This window comes from Mesoplodon mirus (assembly GCF_964341445.2).
Source record: "Mesoplodon mirus genome assembly, chromosome: 1".
In the NCBI taxonomy this organism is placed as follows: Eukaryota; Metazoa; Chordata; class Mammalia; order Artiodactyla; family Ziphiidae; genus Mesoplodon; species Mesoplodon mirus.
The window spans coordinates 71,309,900-71,328,408 of NC_138976.1; the positions used below are offsets into that span (position 1 = coordinate 71,309,900).

General features: G+C 36.2%; 1 protein-coding gene across 1 annotated transcript; it reads left to right on the forward strand.

Moving 5' to 3' along the window:
* Positions 1 to 2,478: 2,478 nt before the first annotated feature.
* Positions 2,479 to 16,608, forward strand: INSL6 (insulin like 6; the record flags this gene model as incomplete). The annotated part of the gene is given in 5 exon segments (XM_082625941.1): positions 2,479 to 2,616; positions 2,620 to 2,752; positions 16,181 to 16,510; positions 16,513 to 16,535; positions 16,537 to 16,608. Coding segments are annotated over 5 exon segments (696 nt in total).
* Between the last annotated feature and the right edge of the window lie 1,901 nt (positions 16,609 to 18,509).

Below are 18,509 nucleotides of genomic sequence, written 5' to 3' on the forward strand. Positions count from 1 at the left end.
TTTTTAAGTGACATAAATGAACAGTCATATTGAGAACTGAAAAAAATAAGTCAATTTTTTTTTTAGAAAAGAACTAGATTGGTAAAAAAAAAAATGCATTCAGGTTCACCATTTTAGAATTTACGGAACATTTACGTAAGCAAAATAAACTGTGAAATGATATGAACATTTGTTAGAATGGTAAACCAGCACGGTATCATCTAGTATTTAGTCAGTTTCTTTAACCTACATATCAATACATTGTTAGCTAGCTTTTGTAGAGAAAATGTACTTATATGGCTAATCATAACCAAACCTCTGAAGTTCATCATGTCCTCCCCAAGGCCACCTCCCAAAGAGTTCCTTCTCATTAGGGAAGCAGAGACCAACAGAATGTAACTCTTCAGGGAGAAAGTCAACATTTTCCAAGAGTTACACTTTCATCATGAAATCTCTGTTGCTGATTTTAACACTTCCATTCATATCTTACTTATTCCCCAGCATATTGCTCATTGTCAATTCCAGAACTCCATTTGCTCTGAGGTCTGCTCCCCACCCCACTAGTTCTCACATCATACTTGAATAACACTGAAGTCTTTCACCATCAACTGCATGGAGCTTACATTTGGTAGGAGAAGACAGAAAATATGGAGAAGTAAAATATATAGTATGTCAGTCTTTAATGAATGGTATGAAGAAGTACAAAGGAGGGTGAGAATATAGAGAGTACAAAGAGAATGGGAGTATAAATTTGCGTGGTTCTGACATACATTGCTTGAGAGGTGTTTTTTGTTTGGTTTTGGCTTTTTTTTGCTTTTAAAAAAATCTTCCTCTCAGTATAATGATAATTTTCCTTTCTCACAGGGTTTCCCAGATAAAGTTCTGCCTAGGACTCATGGCCACTATAGTTTGGACATGAATTGTTTATCAAAGTAGGTGATGAAATTGTGCTAATCAAATTACATCAATCTTTAAAAAAATCCGACTGCCAGTTAATGTAACAGCACTCATGGATGCCTCTGGGAAGCAGGGCAAGGCTGGGCGAACAGGAAATGGAGAAAAAGGTATAGAGGCAGAAGGCAGAAAGGAGAAGGGGAAAAAATAACATTTTAAAGGAAAGAGGTGAGAATAGCGTTGACAATTGCTGGAGCCTCTGAGGCTTTGGCATCCTGAAGTTGACTACTCCTGAGACGGCCCCTGACTGCCCCCTTGTGGCTGCTAGCACACCCTTCAGCGCCGACACACTCTAATAAAATAAAATTTCATTGAAAATGACAAGGCAACCTATACCGATTATGCTGCACTTCCCTGCCCCTTCCCTCTTAGTTTAGCGAAATGCTGATATTCTTACAAGACAAATCCTCTACAAGGCCCTGTCACACCATCAACTAAAATTGTAGCCAAGATAGACCTGAAGGGGGCACTCTCAGGCCCTGCCATGCATCATCAATTGCTCCACACATGAAGAGACAGTTGCCTACATATCCAAGAGGACGGCGCCTCTACTTATAATCCAGCAGGAAGAAAAAAAGCTTCTCTCCGGCCCGCATATCCCAGCCAATCGGAGACTAAGCAGTCCAGCCAAGGAGAAGACCCCATACTTTGGACTCCCAGCTTCCTCAGTGGACTCTTTGGTTATCACACCCCCTCCCACCTTCCCCCCCTTTTCTCTATAAAAGCAAGTTCTCTTCCTCGTTCTCTGGATTTGCATACGGCCTGTCATGGTTCACATGTCCTGAATTGCATTCCTCTGGCTATTCCTGAATAAGCTCACTTTTGCTGATAAAATAACCGGCTAGTACTAAACTTGACACTAATAATTTGGCAATGGACAATCCTCTATAATCTATAAACAAAAAAAACTAGATTATCCCAAGTCCTCTCTTTGTTCTGGAGATTGAGGCTAAGGCCCATTTCTCCCTGCAGAACTGGTAGGAATTTCCTCAGAAAGCTTTGCAGCGGACTTTAAAACGTGCACACGTTTCGACATATTTGATTGCCAACTATGCGTCAGGCCCTGAGGTACAATGGGAAGCAAGAACAGACGCCGGCATTGCCTTCGTGAAACCCGGGGATTAGGGGAAGAAATTATCAAACAGGCGCACAAATAAATGTGAGGAAACCTACCTAGATAAACGCCATGAAGAAAATGAGAGGTTTCTCGAAGGAAGCGACGTCCCAACAGGTAAAAGAGACGGGAAACGCATTCCACTAGAGGGACACGTTAACTACGGCCCCATATTTCATTTGATGAGTCTCCCTAGTGAGGATGGCAAGAAAAACTAATCAATCATTTTAAAAATTACAGGCAGCCACCTGGGACGACCTGAGAGCCCCGTGTAACGCGGGAAGTTTAGGCGCCCGCGCCGCTCACCTAGTCTTGAAGTTCTCGCGAGGTCCGCACGCGAGAATCAGAAGGTCTCCAGGTGCGCACGCGCAGTCGTGGGGCAGCCGGCAGTTAGGGCCCTCGGCGGACTTGTCTGTATCGGGGGTCCAGGGATGCCGCGGCTCCTCTGCTTGTGTGTCAGGATCCTGCTAGTTCGGGTCTCCCGTGAGCTGAACGACATTAGTCGAGCCAGGAAATTGTGCGGCAGGCATCTACTGCAAGAAATAGTAAAACTCTGTGGCAGTGTTAACTAGAGCCACATTGAGGAGGAAAAGCCTTTCACACAGCTGCTTTCCCAGGCCTTGGAGAAGGTTGACACCTTCATCCCTGACCGGTTAGAAAGCTCCCAAACCACTTTCCCGGTCTGGAGGAGAGCGACAAACCCAGGTAAAAATCTAAACCAGAGGCATGTTTCTTCATCTTTGTACATTTCTTATTCCCGAATTTGCTCTGCCAGGCATGGAACTTCTGCAGGAAATGGAATTTGTGCCTAATACATATACAAAACCTCTATGAAGTTTTTGTTTTTGTTTTTTGTAACTTGGAGGAAAGAAGTGTACACATGTAAGTCAACACATTTGTATAAGAATAATGCTGTTTCCCTCGCTTTCCCTTTCTGCAGTGCCCTTGTCACCTGGCAAACTCTATTTTGTCCTTCAAAGCCTGATTTAGGTATCATTTTACCTGTGAACTCATCACTGACCATATCATAGCTACTCACTCCATTCTCCATTCTACCGCAATATCTAACACATAATTCTTTTTTTTTTTTTTTTTTTTTTTGCAGTACGTGGGCCTCTCACTGTTGTGGCCTCTCCCGTTGCGGAGCACAGGCTCCGGACGCGCAGGCTCAGCGGCCATGGCTCACGGGCCTAGCTGCTCCACAGCATGTGAGATCCCCCCGGACCGGGGCACGAGCCTGTGTCCCCTGCATCGGCAGGCGGACTCTCAACCACTGCGCCACCAGGGAAGCCCAAACACATAATTCTATTTAACTATTTATATTTAACTCTAATATTTAACTACCATCAGGACCTGCTACATAATTGGCCCGGCCTAGTGCAAATAAAAATGCAGGGCCCCTTGTTCGAAAAGCAGGAAAAACCGTTAAAGGTACTAAAATATAAAGCTTTTTACCTTTCTTGTGCGTATCTCCTCTGCTCAGACACATGGTCCTCTGTACCATCAGACTTCACATACAAGCCAAAAAATAAAATTATTGAGAATTTCAAGACTGGGACAACAGAGCATTAAACAAAATGCAGGGTCTTTCTAAGAACTAGGCTTGTGCTACTGGCAAGTCTCAATCTCTTAAGGCCAGCCCTGTATGCCATACCATATTATAGGGATTGCTCATGTATGTTTTTATCTGAAATGTCTAGCAGAGGGCTGAGCACAGGGTATGTGCTTAATATGTATTGAATTTATACTTAATGCTTTTAAGCAGTCTTTAGGAAGAATGTTTTTGTTTCAGATCCATTCTTCTGTTTTTACATTTTGTGACTAACACATTTTAGTTCCAATATGTTTGCCATTTTAAAAGAAAATGCACTTTATTTGTAGACTGTGGTCTATAGAGTGTAGTGTCATTGAAGTTATTGCCTTTTATAGTAATTCAGTTGATTCGATTTGGACAAGTTTTGCAAAAGTCAAGATTTCTGAAATTAAGGAAAGGAGTTAGACTATCGTGCCAAAAGAGAGACCCTAATGTAGATGACTGAAACAAACTAAAACATTGCCTAGCACATTATAAGCACTTATTCTTTTTTTTTGTTTTGAGGTATAGTTGGTTTACAATATTAGTCTCAGGTGTATAACATGGTGAATCAAAATTTCTATAGATTATATTCCATTTAAAGTTATAAAGTATTAGCTATATTCTGATAAGCACTTATTCTTCTTTAATGAATGAATGAATAAATCTTATAAGATTATTGCTGCTAAGAGAATAAAACTGTTTTTATTGATGTGTATTTGATTTACAATGTGTTAGTTTCGGGTGTACAGCAAATTGACTCAGTTATATTTATATATAATATTAGTTTAGTTATTAGATTAGTTATATATGTATATTTGTATATATTCTTTTTCAGATTTTTTTCCATTATAGGTTATTACAAGATATTGAATATAGTTCTCTGTGCTACACAGGAAGTCCTTTTTTAATTTACTTTATATATAGTAGTGTGTATCTGTTAGTCCCGTACTTCTAATTTGTCCCTCCCCCCTTTCCCCTTTAGTAACCATAAGTTTGTTTTCTATGTCTATTTCTGTTTGTAAATAAGTTCATTTGTATCATTTTTTAAGATTCCACATATAAGTGATAATCATGATATTTGTCTTTCTCTGTCTGACTTACTTCACTTAATATGATAATCTCTAGGTCCATCCATGTTGCTGCAAATGGCATTATTTCATTCTTTTTTATGGATGAGTAATATTCCATTGTGTGTGTTCCTTTGGCTTTTAAGTAAAAATAAAAGACACATTTTTCATTTTCACCAATAACTGTTGAACAATGTATTCACCATTTTGTCCCACTACCCTCTGCCATTTTCCAGGCAACTTCATAATTCCATCTTCCCAAAACTTTATATCTTTTTGAGCAAAGAACTGTTCCAGGTGCCTTTTACAATCTTCCAGGGAATTGAAATTTTTTCCATTAAGAGAATTTTGTAAAGACCAAAATAAATGGAAATCTGAAGATGCAGTGTCTGGTTAATATGGCAGATGAATCAGAACTTCCCAGCCAAGCTGTAACAGTTTTTGCCTGGTCATCAGAGGAACATGTGGTCTTGCGTTATCCTGATGGAAGATTATGTGGTTTCTGTTGACTAATTCCAGACGCTTTTCGTTGAGTGCTGCTTTCAGTTGGTCTAATTGGGAGCAGTGCTTGTTGGAATTAATTGTTTGGTTTTCAGGAAGGAGCTCATAGTAGAGGATTCCCTTCCAGTCCCACAATATACACAACATCCCCTTCTTTGGCTGAAGACCAGCCTTTGGTGTGGTTGGTGGTGGTTCATTTCACTTGCCCCATGATCTCTTCCATTCCACTTCATTGTACAGTGTCCACTTTTCATCGCCTGTCACAATTTGTTTTAAAAACGGAATGTTTTCATTACATTTCAGTAGAGAATCACATGTGGAAATATGGTCAAGAAGGTTTTTTGCTTAACTTATGTGGAACCCAAACATCAAAGTGATTAATATAACCAAGCTAGTGAAAATGATTTTCATTGCTTGATTTGGATATTTTGAGTATGTCGGCTATCTCCTGCATGGTATAACGTTGATTGTTCTCAATTAATGTCTCGATTTGATCGCTGTCAACTTCAACTGGTCTACCCGACTATGGATCATTGTCCAGTGAGCAACCTCCAGCACAAAACTTCGCAAATCACTTTTGACACAGTCGATCAGTCACAGCACCTTCTCCATACACTGCACAAATATTTTTTTTGTGTTTCAGTTGCATTTTTACCTTTCTTGAAATATTAATGAAGCATAATCTACTGAAAATGTTGCTATTTTTCTTCCATCTTCAATATTAAGATGGCTACACAAAAATTCACCAATTTTGATAAGGTTTTTTTTCTTTTTAGATTTTTTTTGGTGTGGACCATTTTTAAAGTCTTTATTGAATTTGTTACAATATTGCTTCTGTTTTATGTTTTCGTTTTTTGGCTGAGAGGCATGTGGGATCTTAACTCTCTGTCAGGGATTGAACCCAAACCCCTGCATTGGAAGGCGAAGTCTTAACCACCGGACCGCCAGGGAAACCCCTGATAAGTTTTTTTTTTTTTTTAATATGCTGATATGACAGCTGTCACAATACAAACTAACAAAATTGTTTCGAATGAAGTTAAAGACAACTAAATGCTACCAGAGCCATCTTATGGGAAAAAAAAAACAAAAACAAATGAACATTTTGGCCAACCCAATAATTTTTAAAGGAACCTCCATACTGTTCTTCATAGTGGCTGTACCAATTTACATTCCCACCAACAGTGTAGGAGGGTTCCCTTTACTCCACACCCTCTCCAGCATTTATTATTTGTAGACCTTTTGATGATGGCCATTCTGACCAGTGTGAGGTAATACCTCATTGTAGTTTTGATTTGCATTTCTCTAATAACTAGCGATGTTGAGCACCTTTTCATGTGCCCATTGGCCATCTGCAGTCTTCTTTGGAGAAGTGTCTATTTAGTTCTTCTGCCCAGTTTTTGACTGGGTTGTTTATTTTGTTTTATATTGAGCTATATGAGCTGTTTGTATATTTTGGAAATTAAGCCCTTGTTGGTCACATCATTTGCAAATATTTTCTCCAATTCTGTAGGTTGTCTTTTCATTTCGTTTATGGTTTCCTTTGCTGTGCAAAAGCTTATAAGTTTGATTAGGTCCCCTTTGCTCATTTTTGCTTTTATTTCTATTGCCTTGGGAGACTGACCTAAGAAAACATTGGTATGATTTATGTCAGAGAATGTTTTGCCTATGTTCTCTACTAGGAGTTATATGGTGTCATGTCTTATATTTAAGTCTTTAAGACATTTTGAGTTTATTTTTGTGTATGGTGTGAGGGAGTGTTCTACCCTCATTGATTTATGTGGGGCTGTCCAGCTTTCCCAGCACCACTTGCTGAAAAGACTGTCTTTTCTCCATTGTATATTCTTGTCTCTTTTGTTGAAGATTAATTGACCGTAGGTGTGTCAGTTTATTTCTGGGCTCTCTAGTCTGTTCAGTTGATCCTTATGTCTATTTTTGTGCCAATATCACACTGTTTTGACGACTATAGGATTGTAGTATTGTCTAAAGTCTGAGAGGGTTATGTCTCCAGCTTTGTTCTTTTTCCTTAGGATTGCTTTGGCAATTCTGCGTCTTTTGTGGGTCCATATTAATTTTAGGATTATTTGTTCTAGTTCTGTGAAAAATGTCATGGGTCATTTGACAGGGATCGCATTAAATCTGTAGATTTCTTCCAATCCAAGAGCATGGGATATCTTTCCATTTCTTTGAATCATCTTCAGTTTCCTTTATCAATGTTTTATAGTTCTCAGGGTATAAGTCTTTCTCTCCTTGGTCAGGTTTATTCCTAGGTATTTTTCTTTTTTTTGATGTGATTTTAAAAGGGATTTTTTTTTTTACTATCTGTTTCTGATATCTCATTGTTAGTGTAAATAAATGCAACAGATTTCTGTATGTTAATCTTGTATCCTACTACCTTGCTAAATTTGTTTAGCAGTTCTAGTAGTTTTTGTGTGGAGTCTTTAGGGTTTTCTATATAGAGTATCATGCCATCTGCATATAAGGGGAATGAAAACTTTTAAAGACAGAAACAATAGAAAGCATCAGACTGAATCTTGATCATTTTCCACCATCAAAACCACCTACATATAAACTCACTTTATCCTGCTCTTACAAAGAAGGAACTGTTTCTCACCAGTCTCTAAATAGTACCTTAGTTCAGTTGATATTCATACTTTAATGTGTATATGAATCACCTGGGGAATACTGTTAATATACAGATTCTGATTCAGTAGGTCTGGGGTGGGACCTGAGAGTCTACATTTTTATAAGCTCCCAGGTGATGCTTATTCCGTTAGTTGGACACCGCTCTTTGAGTAACAAGGGACTAGTTCACTTCTCTATTTCTTCATTACTCTTTTCTCCCAGAAATGCAAGGTGGACCTACCCTTTCTACTTCATGTTCAGTGGGCATTTCTCTCACATCAAATACTGTGCTCTCATTACCTATACCCTAGTCAAAATTTTACCTTCAGTCATCCAAGCTTGAGTTTATTATTGAAAAAGAGTTTAGAATCCTTTTTCTCAACAAAGCCTACTCTGGAGGAGACTCTTTTTTCATTAATAAAAAGTCAACTTTAAAACTCAGAGCTGATTAATGACTCCTTTGTCTCAGGTATTATTCACAATCCCCTGAAGGAGAACATGTCATAATTCAATGAGGAGGGATCTGCAATGAAACAGGATTCGTAGGAAATGAAAATACATCTGATAATATTTCAGAGTTCTCATACCCATTAAACATGTTACTATGGGAACTATATAAAGGACAGTTTGATGAAGTGGAAATATCATGTGGCAATAAAACCATGGTTGTTTTAAGATATATGGAAAAATGAAAAATAGATTTAAGTTGTCAATATGAATGTGTAATTAAAATTTAAAGAATTCTTAATCTATAAGGAAAGATGACATGTAGTCCTATTAATTTCTAGTGACTAATTTAGAAGTTGTAGAGAGGTATGTGTTTCCAATATAGAATTCCAACATAGAATATATAAGTATGCAATTTCTTTTACATGTGAATGTTGCTGTAAAGTTGATTAATTTTTATTTAGCTTATATCAGCAGAATATATTTCTATATTAGATCAAGTCAGTTATCAACAACTTTAATCTTCTGATGATCTATTTGAGTCTGACACAGGAAAAGATAGTTTGATACACTGATATTCAAAAATGCTTTTTTTCAGGAGTACTCATGCATAACTTGAATTTGAGATGTGTGCTTCTTGTTAGTGGATCCTGAATGTATGGGCCATGTCTCATGCTTACCTCATAGTGTGGCACCATGAAGCTAATGTCATATTTCTAAATTCTGGCTGAGCATGGTGCTGCCTAACTCTTAGTGCCAGGTGAAATCATCAAAGTTTCATCACCAGTTTTTCATAATCCATAACCCCTATTCCAGTTAGATAGGCTGTATTCCCCCATTCTTGGTCTTCATTCATCTGCTCTTGTTTTTTGTTCATTTGCTTGTTTCTTTAGATATCATTATCACAACTGGCTATGCAGAGCCTCTCTATTTATATATTAATTCAACAAAATTTGTGTGCCTGTTGTATATTAGGTATTATTCATGCTGCTTGGGATATAAGAGTGAACAGTTTCACTCAGGAGGCAGTGAAGGTTCTTGCCTTCATGAAGCTTACAGAAGAGTGAAGATAGACAATAAACATAAATAAATTATATGGTATGTTAGAAGATGATTAGTCTCCACATACCTCCTTTCTTCATGCCCATTCTCCTCCTCCCATAGGCAGCCATTCCAATGTTTTATTATGTATTTTTGTTTGTATACATTTTATTGCAAATTGTGCATTATTTCCTGTGCATGTATTTTAAAAATATATCTAAATGGCATTTGAGATCTATATCTTATTATTGCTATGTGAACTTTTAGTCATTGCTTCAAACTGCTGCATAATATTCATACACATTCCTCACATTTTACTTATTCTTTCTCATAGTGATGAACATCTAACCTATATAGCCTTCAACTCCCTGCCAGTATAAATAACACTGCAGTGAGCATCATTGTATATGCCCCCTTATGGATCTGTGTGGACATTTCTCTGGGATATATACCTAGGGGTAGAAATGACGTATCATAAAATATATGTATGCTTAATTTACTTGAGGTGCATTCAGATTGCTTTGCAGAATGGTTACACCGATGTATAGTTGCACCACTAGTACATGAGGATTCCTGTGCTCTTGCATCCGTGTCAAGAATTAACATTATACAATTTTTAACTTTTGCCCGTGCCACAGGTGTGAAATAGTGTCTCATTTTTGTCTTAATTTGCTCTGAATTTGAGCACCTCTTCATATACATATTAGCCTCTTGGGTTCCTTTTTTCTGAAAATTTCCTGTTTATACATTTTGCTCACTTTTTGTTGGAATTGTCATCTTCCAGTTGATTTGTAAGAGTTATTCAAAATCTAGATACAATAATAATCATCTGTAGGTTTTAGATATTACAAATATGTTCTCCTATTCTGTCATCTGTCTGCTGGTGTTTGACAGAAAGTCTTAATTTTTATACAATTAGACGATAAGTGTTTTGCCTTATTGTTCATACTTTCCAAAGTATGAATAAAACTTTCAAAAGTTTTAGAGGTTCCTTTTCTGTTCTTCTGTTAATTTTATAGTTTTACTGTTCTCATTAGGTCCTTAATTCTGGGGCCCATTTTTGGTTCTGTTCTGCTAGGGATACTATCTTCGTTTTCTCAGTGTCTTACTTTTCTCTACGTGAGGAGATAATTTTCTGAATACCATCTACTGAACAATCGGTTTTTTCCCATTGATTGTAGAGCCACTTTTATTGTTTATTAAGTTTGTCTGAGATTCTTATTTAATTGGTCTTTTTGTTTGACTTTGTATTATTACTACACTGTTTTAGTACTATGACTCTGTAGGATGTCATTTATCTTGGAGAGCAAGTCTCCAATGTTTATTTTTTTCCCTTAAGATTGACTGAACTAATCCTCTGCCTTTATCCTTACATATATATTTAAGAGTAAGCTTATTGAATTTATTTTATAAAAACCCATCTGGAATTTAAATTGGATGCATGGAATTACAGAGAATAATTTGAAGAGAATTGACATCTTTTTAACAAAAAGTCATCCCAGCCAAAAACATGGAATATCTTTGTATTCTGTCATTAGAATTTTAAAGTTTTCTCTATAGAGACTTTCTGTATTGTTGGCTAAGTTAATGCTTAATACTTTAATTTTGTTGCTATTGTAAATACTTGTTAATTATATTTCTAGTTAGTGATCATTGGTTAGAGAAATGCAGTTGAGTTTTACAGGTTGATTTTAATCCAGTAATTATGTGGAACTATCTTAATAGTTTTTTGTCACTTACTTTCTAAACTTTATACCACTCTTCTTTTTTTTTTCTTATAGCATTTGCAAGGAGTCGTTACAGGTTTTTGAGCAGAGGAGTGACACAATTGACATTTTAAAGGGATCACTTTCACCACTGTGTTGAGGATAGACTGTAGGGAGGCAAGAGTAGAAACAGAGAGACCTATTAGGAAGGTATTAGAGAGGATAGCATCTGGATAAGGATGGTAGCAGTGAGTGGAAGCAGTGAAAACTGTTATAATCTAGATATATTTGGGCAGATATGATGTAAGAGATGATAAAAAAGAAAAATCAGGAATTACTCCAATATGTTAAAAAAATATGTGATTTCAGAGTTTTTGCTTTGAACACCTGGAAGGATAGGGTTACTATCAACTGAAATAGGAAAGGCCTCAAGTGGAACAGGTTTGGAAAACAGTATTAGTAGTTCAGCTTTGGACATTTTGAGTTTGAAAAATTCAGGTGGAGTTTTAAACATGTTGAGTTTGAGACATCAGAGTGGAGGTGTTGAGTAGCAAGTAGGATATATGAATCTGGAGTTTGGAAGAAAAAATTTGCTTAAAGAAAGAAATTAAGGAGCCATAGGTATATAGATAATTTTTTAAGCCATAATACTGGATGAAATCATGAATAGAGTAAGTATAGATTGAAAAGAGTACCAAGGACTGAGCTCTGGGAGACATCAACATTAAAAAAACTGAAGAGGAAGTACTTGCAAAGGAGGTAGAAAGGGGCAAATAGTTAGGTGGGAAGGAGAGAAAATGTGGTATCCTGAAAACCAAGTGAAGAAAGCATATCAAGAAGGAGTGGTTTTTATTAGTTAAATGAGAGTTGGCTGTTGAATTTAGCAATATAGAGGTCATTTGTGAGCTTGATGAGAGAAGTTTTGGTGGAGTGATGGAATAAAAGCCTGTATAGAATGCGTTTCAGACAGAATAAGAGAAGAGAAATGAATTAATAAATACAGAAGGAGTTTTGCTACAGAGGAGAGAAAAAAAATTGGATGGTAAGCAGGGCCAAGAGAAGTGTTTCTTGTTTTTTGTTTGTTTTTTTTTAAGTGGGAGAAATAGCACATTTGTTTGCTGATAGGAGTGGTTCGCTAGAAGTGAAAAAATAATGATGAAAGAAAGATAAAGAGAAGCACTACTGGAGTGATATCCTGGAGTGGGCAGGAGGAAGTAGATCTAGTCCATAAGTGGAGGAATTGGTTTTAGAGTGGATAATTCATCTATGGAAATACTTAGGAAGGCAGAATTATGGGTATGGATGTTAAGAGATGAGTAAAAAGATGGTGAAGGGAACAAATACAAGTTATCTTCTGATTCCTTCAATTTTCTTATAAAGTAGAAAGCAAAACCAGCTGAGAGTGAGGATGGGAGTCTATTAATATAGTAAATTGCATTGATAGATTTTGTGATCTTGCATTTCTGGGATAAACACTTTCTTAATATATTTGTAAAATACGTTCATGGATTCAGTTAACTAATACCTTATTTGGGACTTTCAAACAAACATTTGTAAGTGAAATAGGCTTATGGTTTAAAAAAATGTTTTTAATTGAAGTATAGTTGGTGTACAATATTATATGTTACAGGTGTCCAATTTTTATACTCCATTTATAGTTATAAAATATTGGCTATTATAAAATATTGGCTATATTGCTGGTATTGTTCAATATATCCTTGTAGCTTATTTTATACATAATTGTTTTACCTCATAATCCCCCACCCCTATCTTACCTCTCCTCCCTTCCCTCTCCTCACTGGTAACCATTCATTTCTTCTCTATATCTGTGAGACTGCTTCTTTTTTGTTATATTCACTATTTGTTGTATTTTTTAGATTCCACATATAGTGATATCATACAGTATTTGTCTTTCTCTGTCTGACTTACTTCACTTAGCATAATACCCTCCAAGTCTATCCATGTTGCTGCAGATGGCAAAATCTCATTCTTTTTATGGCTGAGTAATATTCCATTATATATACATACAAACATACATACATACATACATACATACATACATACATACATATATATCTCTCTCACATCTTTTTCTATCCATTTATATGTTGATGGACACTTAGATTGCTTCCATATCTTGGCAATTGTAAATATGCTGCTACGAACATTGGGGTGCCTGTATCTTTTCGAATTAGTGTATTGTTTCTTTTGGATATATATATACCCAGAAGTGAAATTGCTGGGTCATATGGTAGTTCTAGTTTTAGTTTTCTGAGAAACCTCCAGACTGTTTTCTAGAGTGGCTGCACCAGTTTACATTCTCACCAACAGTACAAGGGTTCCCTTTTCCCCTCATCCTTGCCAACAATGGTTATTTATGTTAGTTTTGATGATAGCCATTCTGGTAGGTATGAGGTTATATCTCACTGTGGTTTTGATTTGACTCATTTCCTTGATGATTAGCGAGGTTGAGCATCTTTTCATGTTCCTGTGGGCCATCTGCATTTCCTCTCTGGAAAAATGTCTGTTCAGTTCTTCTGTACATTTTTTGATTGGGTTTTTTTTTTTTTTTTTTTTTTTCGGTACGCGGGCCTCTCACTGTTGTGGCCTCTCCCGTTGCGGAGCACAGGCTCCGGACGCGCAGGCCCAGCGGCCATGGCTCACAGGCCCAGCCGCTCCACGGCATGTGGGATCTTCCCGGACCGGGGCACGAACCCGTGTCCCCTGCATCAGCAGGCGGACTCTCACCCACTGCGCCACCAGGGAAGCCCTGTTTTGTTTTTTTGATGTTGATTTGCATGAACCGCAGTTGTATCTGTATTGTAGTCCTTTTTTTCCTAGTGTATTTTGTTCACTTTCATCTTTTTTTTTCCTTGATTAGTCTGGCTAAAGTTCTATTTTATTAATCCTTTAAAAGAACCAACTTTTGGTTTTCTAAACCTTTATATTGTTTTGTTTCTACAATTCATTGATTTCTTTCCTTCTTATTTGAGTTATCTCTGTTGCTCTTTTTCAAGTTCATTGATTTGAATACTCATTTTTAACCTTTCTTGTTTCCTGATGAGTACAGCTTGTTTCCCTTTAAGTTCCCTCTCCAATTTGACATGTACTTTTCATTAACTAGTCCCTAGTTGTCTTCATTCATGAACAAATTTCCTTCTTATTGTCTGCCTTTTTTTTCCCTTTAAGTGACAGAACGTGGCACATCTCATCCAGGAAGGTCTTTCTTCAACCTGCATAGACAACCTAATTCACTTTTCCCTTCAGTGTACTCTCTTCATCGTGACACACTTTAATTGATCACATATTTATCTGTCTTAGATGACATTATTTATTTGCTACTTTAGAATAGATTAATATCTGTCCTAAAGTTTTACTATTCCACATTTCATCTTAGGCATTTACTAAATACAGAGTTATAGAGTATTCTAATAGGACTGTCACTGCAAGAGACAGAGTTTCTCCTAAATACCCTCAAGAAAAAAGCGGAGGATAGTTATTATAAAAACAAGATCTGTAAATGGATCTGGAAAGGCCCTGGAAAGCCTAAGGAATCAAGTCAGTGCTAAAAACACCTTCTCTCTTTCTCTCTCTGGATCTTTTCTCCTCTAATATCTATGTTCCTTTATAACTTTAGCTTGTCATGATAAGCTTCACAGTATCCTTTCAGTTTTCGTTCTAACTCATCTTGTTCTCATTACTTCTTAGTTCTAATTTTAAAGAAAATGAAGGAAATCTGATTGAGCCAACTTATTTTTCACATGGTGTGGATTGCTGGCCACTGTAGTAGATTGGTTTGTTTGGGGTCAGGTGCCAACCTCCTGACTATTCATCTGTGGATATAATGTGGAATCACTCTATGACTGCCTATGGGTGACTCTACAGCAGTGGCTAGAGGCAAATATATCTTCCAAAAGGGACTGTAGATGGGCAAGGGCAATGATGGAAATCCAACAAGCTGCCAATTAATTACCTTCTGGTGTTATTTTAATTTATTATGAGTAATATTGAGTAAGAGCAGTATAATAGAAATAATCAGTTCATTGAGGGTATCACCACTTCTCCATTTCTTTATATTTCAACAAAAACCAAAATGGCTTCTAGTAACCACTTAGTTAAAAATGTGTGTAAAAGACAAATAACTCAATTAGAAATTGGCAAAGGATTTGAATAGACATTTCTACAAGGAGGATATATGATAAGCACATGAAAAATGCTCAACATCATTAGTTGCAAGGTCATTGCAAATCAAAACCACAATGGGATACCACTTCACATCCATTAGGATGGCTCTCATCAAAAAATGGAAAATATCAAATGTTGGTGAAGATGTGTAGCAGTTGGAAGCCTAGTGGTGGGATTGTAAAATGGTACAACCACTGTGGAAAATAGTTTGGCGGTTCCTAAAAAAGTTAAACAAATTTACCATATGATCCAGCAGTTCTACTCCTAGGTATGTATCCAAGAAAATTGAAAATGTGTTCACACGAAAACTTGTATGTGGGTGTTCAGAGCAGTGCTATTCATAATAGTCAAAAAGTAGAAACAGCCCAAATGTTCATCAACTGATAAACAGGTAAACAAAATGTGATATATCCATACAATGGAAAATTATTCAGCCATAAAAAGAATAAAGTATTGCTAGAGATGCTACAACATGGTTGAACCTTGAAAATATTATGCTCAGTGAAAGAAACCAGACACAGGTGGCCACATATGGTATGATTTAGGCAGATCCATAGAATAGAATGTAGATTAGTAGGTGCCAGGGGCTAGAGGAAGAGGGAAATGGGAGTGACTGCTAATGGGTGGGGGTTTCTTTTGTGGGTGATAGAAATGTTCTGGAATTAGGTGGTGGTGATGTTTGCACAACCTTGTGAATATATTAATTGTATACTTTAAAATGCTCAATTTTATGGCATATGAGTTATATCTCAAAAATATTTTTGCATAAAAATGTGCAAACGTTTCTAGGCCTTTTTTATAGGAAAACAATACCTACAACTATTTTAGTTAAAAATATACATTGCTTTCAAATAACCATTTTACTAGTTAAAATGTGATTACTTGTGTTTTCAAAATTAGCTGACTCTAGTATTACAGCATTATATTTAAACTTTCAGCTAAAGGAAGATTTTAATAAAGTAGGATTTTTTCTTGTCTCTCAAAACAGTCTCTACTTTTGCCTCTCAGGAAAAAGCATTAAACAATTTGAAGGTGCAGTCACTGCCTGAGCATCAGTACAAAAAGGCCAACTTGCCTTTTAAGACAAGACAAGAGATATTTTCCTCATCACAAGATATCAGTCCATATATTCATGAGATTGTAGAATTTCACAAGAAAAATACAAACAAAATTAAAATCTTAAGCAATTTGTTTTGGGGGAATCATCCCCAAAGAAAGTGCAGAGCATACTCAGAAAAATGTCGTCTGAAGGGATGTACAAAAGAAGAACTTATTATTGCATGCCTTCCATATATTGATTGTAAAAACTTAAAGAAGCATCAGCAGTTGTGACTGAGATATACTAACCATCATAGGAATTATACTAACTTAATAAAAAGCTTAATATATTTTACTTTTATTTTATTTTTTTGGTGATTGTCCTTGTAAGTTCTCTACTGTGAACAACATCTGAATGTACTTGCAAGCACTTGACAATATTTTATGGTGGTAATAGGAATCTTAGTATTTTCTTTGGTGCCCTATTTTTCATATATTTTTATATTTGAAGAAGATGTTACTGGACATGGCATGATCATTGTAGACATCTAAGAATTAACCTGTTTATTCTTGTCATTATGATTGAAACTCTCTTAAGCTACATTTAAATGGATTATGGAATGTTCTGCATTCCATGTGTATGATATACAGACTGGTGCCCATGACTATTACGCTCACTCCAGTATGCTAATACATCTGTCCTACCAATTTAAAACTAACCAACTACTACTCCTAGTAGGAGCTCTTATACTGTAATAGTAGGTACATTTAAAATTTTTTGTGTTTTATAATAGTAACCGGTCAGTCAGAAGTTTTTTCAGTTTCTATTGAGGACTTAGAGTTCAGTAACTTTCTTTAGGTTGTAATATCTCTCCAAGATCCTGTCTTTGCTTTGAAGGTACTGATATAATGTGAAATTTTATTCTGCCTTGGTCAGAATAGAGGGCTGACCAGGTTAGCAGTGTCATTATCACCTGGGAACTTGTTAGAAATATAGTTCTAAGGTCCTCCCCCAGATCTACTGAATCAGAAACTCTGGGTATGGGGCTCAGTGGTCTGCGTTTTTATAGGCCTTCTGGGTCATTCTGAAGTAGGTTAAAGGTTAAGAACCACTGGTAATAGAGTCACTATATGAATATTGCAGAAATTCTGCTATTTATGTCTTTCATATCTCAACTCAATATAGATGTTATAACACTTAAGTTTTTGGTGTGTTTTTCCACTTTATGTCCACATGTGAAAATTTTTTAATGCTACAAATTAGAGCAAAGTTTATACATAGAATCAAAAGTGAAATTCCTACTTTTCTGCCATTAATTAGGGGGTAAGTATCATTTGAAATCTTTTTCTAGTTTCTTTCCCAAATATGTACTGTAATGTTCTTTTCAATTAAATTTTTAAATTCCTATTTGGCTCTGTTATTTCTTAGGACAAAGGTTCTTTTCCACATATCTATATCTATATAATATACACTTACAATGCATTAATATGTTTGAATTTTTTTTTTACCAGTTCCAAGGTACAGTCTACATTCAGTTATCTTTTTAAATATAGGGAACCACCCGTTTTGATACAAAATGACAGATTATATCATGGCTGAGTGGTGGAGTAAGTCTGCTAGGTGTGTGATGACAATGTTGCATTGAGTTGCCTATTGAACCAGTTTGAAGAAGTATGGGTCTGTACTTGTTGTTTAAGAATAAAAATGCAGTTTATTAGCTTACTAATATGTAGACATCAAAAGTCTAAATTAGAAAATTTTTTATCTGCATAGCTATATACTTCCTTACACACTTTAATAATTTTTATGTTAGGGTGTATTTAATTTGCTTCTTGACTTTGTGCCTTTTAATATTTATAATTGTGCTAACAGTGATTTTGTGCATTTGGATAGAACACTCATATATTCCTTATGGACTCCTTAGAGCAATCCTGAAGTAGAAAAAAAATGAATGAAAGCTGGGGTACCTTGATATTATGCAGCTTGTTGAGGCTCCTTCATGTTAAGTTACTTGCTAGTTAGTGGTAGAGCTGGATGAAGATTTTAATTATAGCATCTTGTTCAGTATTCCTGATGTCAATAAGATCATGAGCAGAAATTATCCATATGTTTTTGTTTGGAGTTCATTTATTTGGCCTCTACTTTGTTTTGTTTAGCATCTGTGTTGGTTAATAATGTGTTGACTCTCAGCCCCAAATTTTCTATTCTTAACTCTGCTATGTGACGCTGGGACTTGGATTCTGTAAACCATGCTTTTCCTTTACTAGCTGGCTTCCTG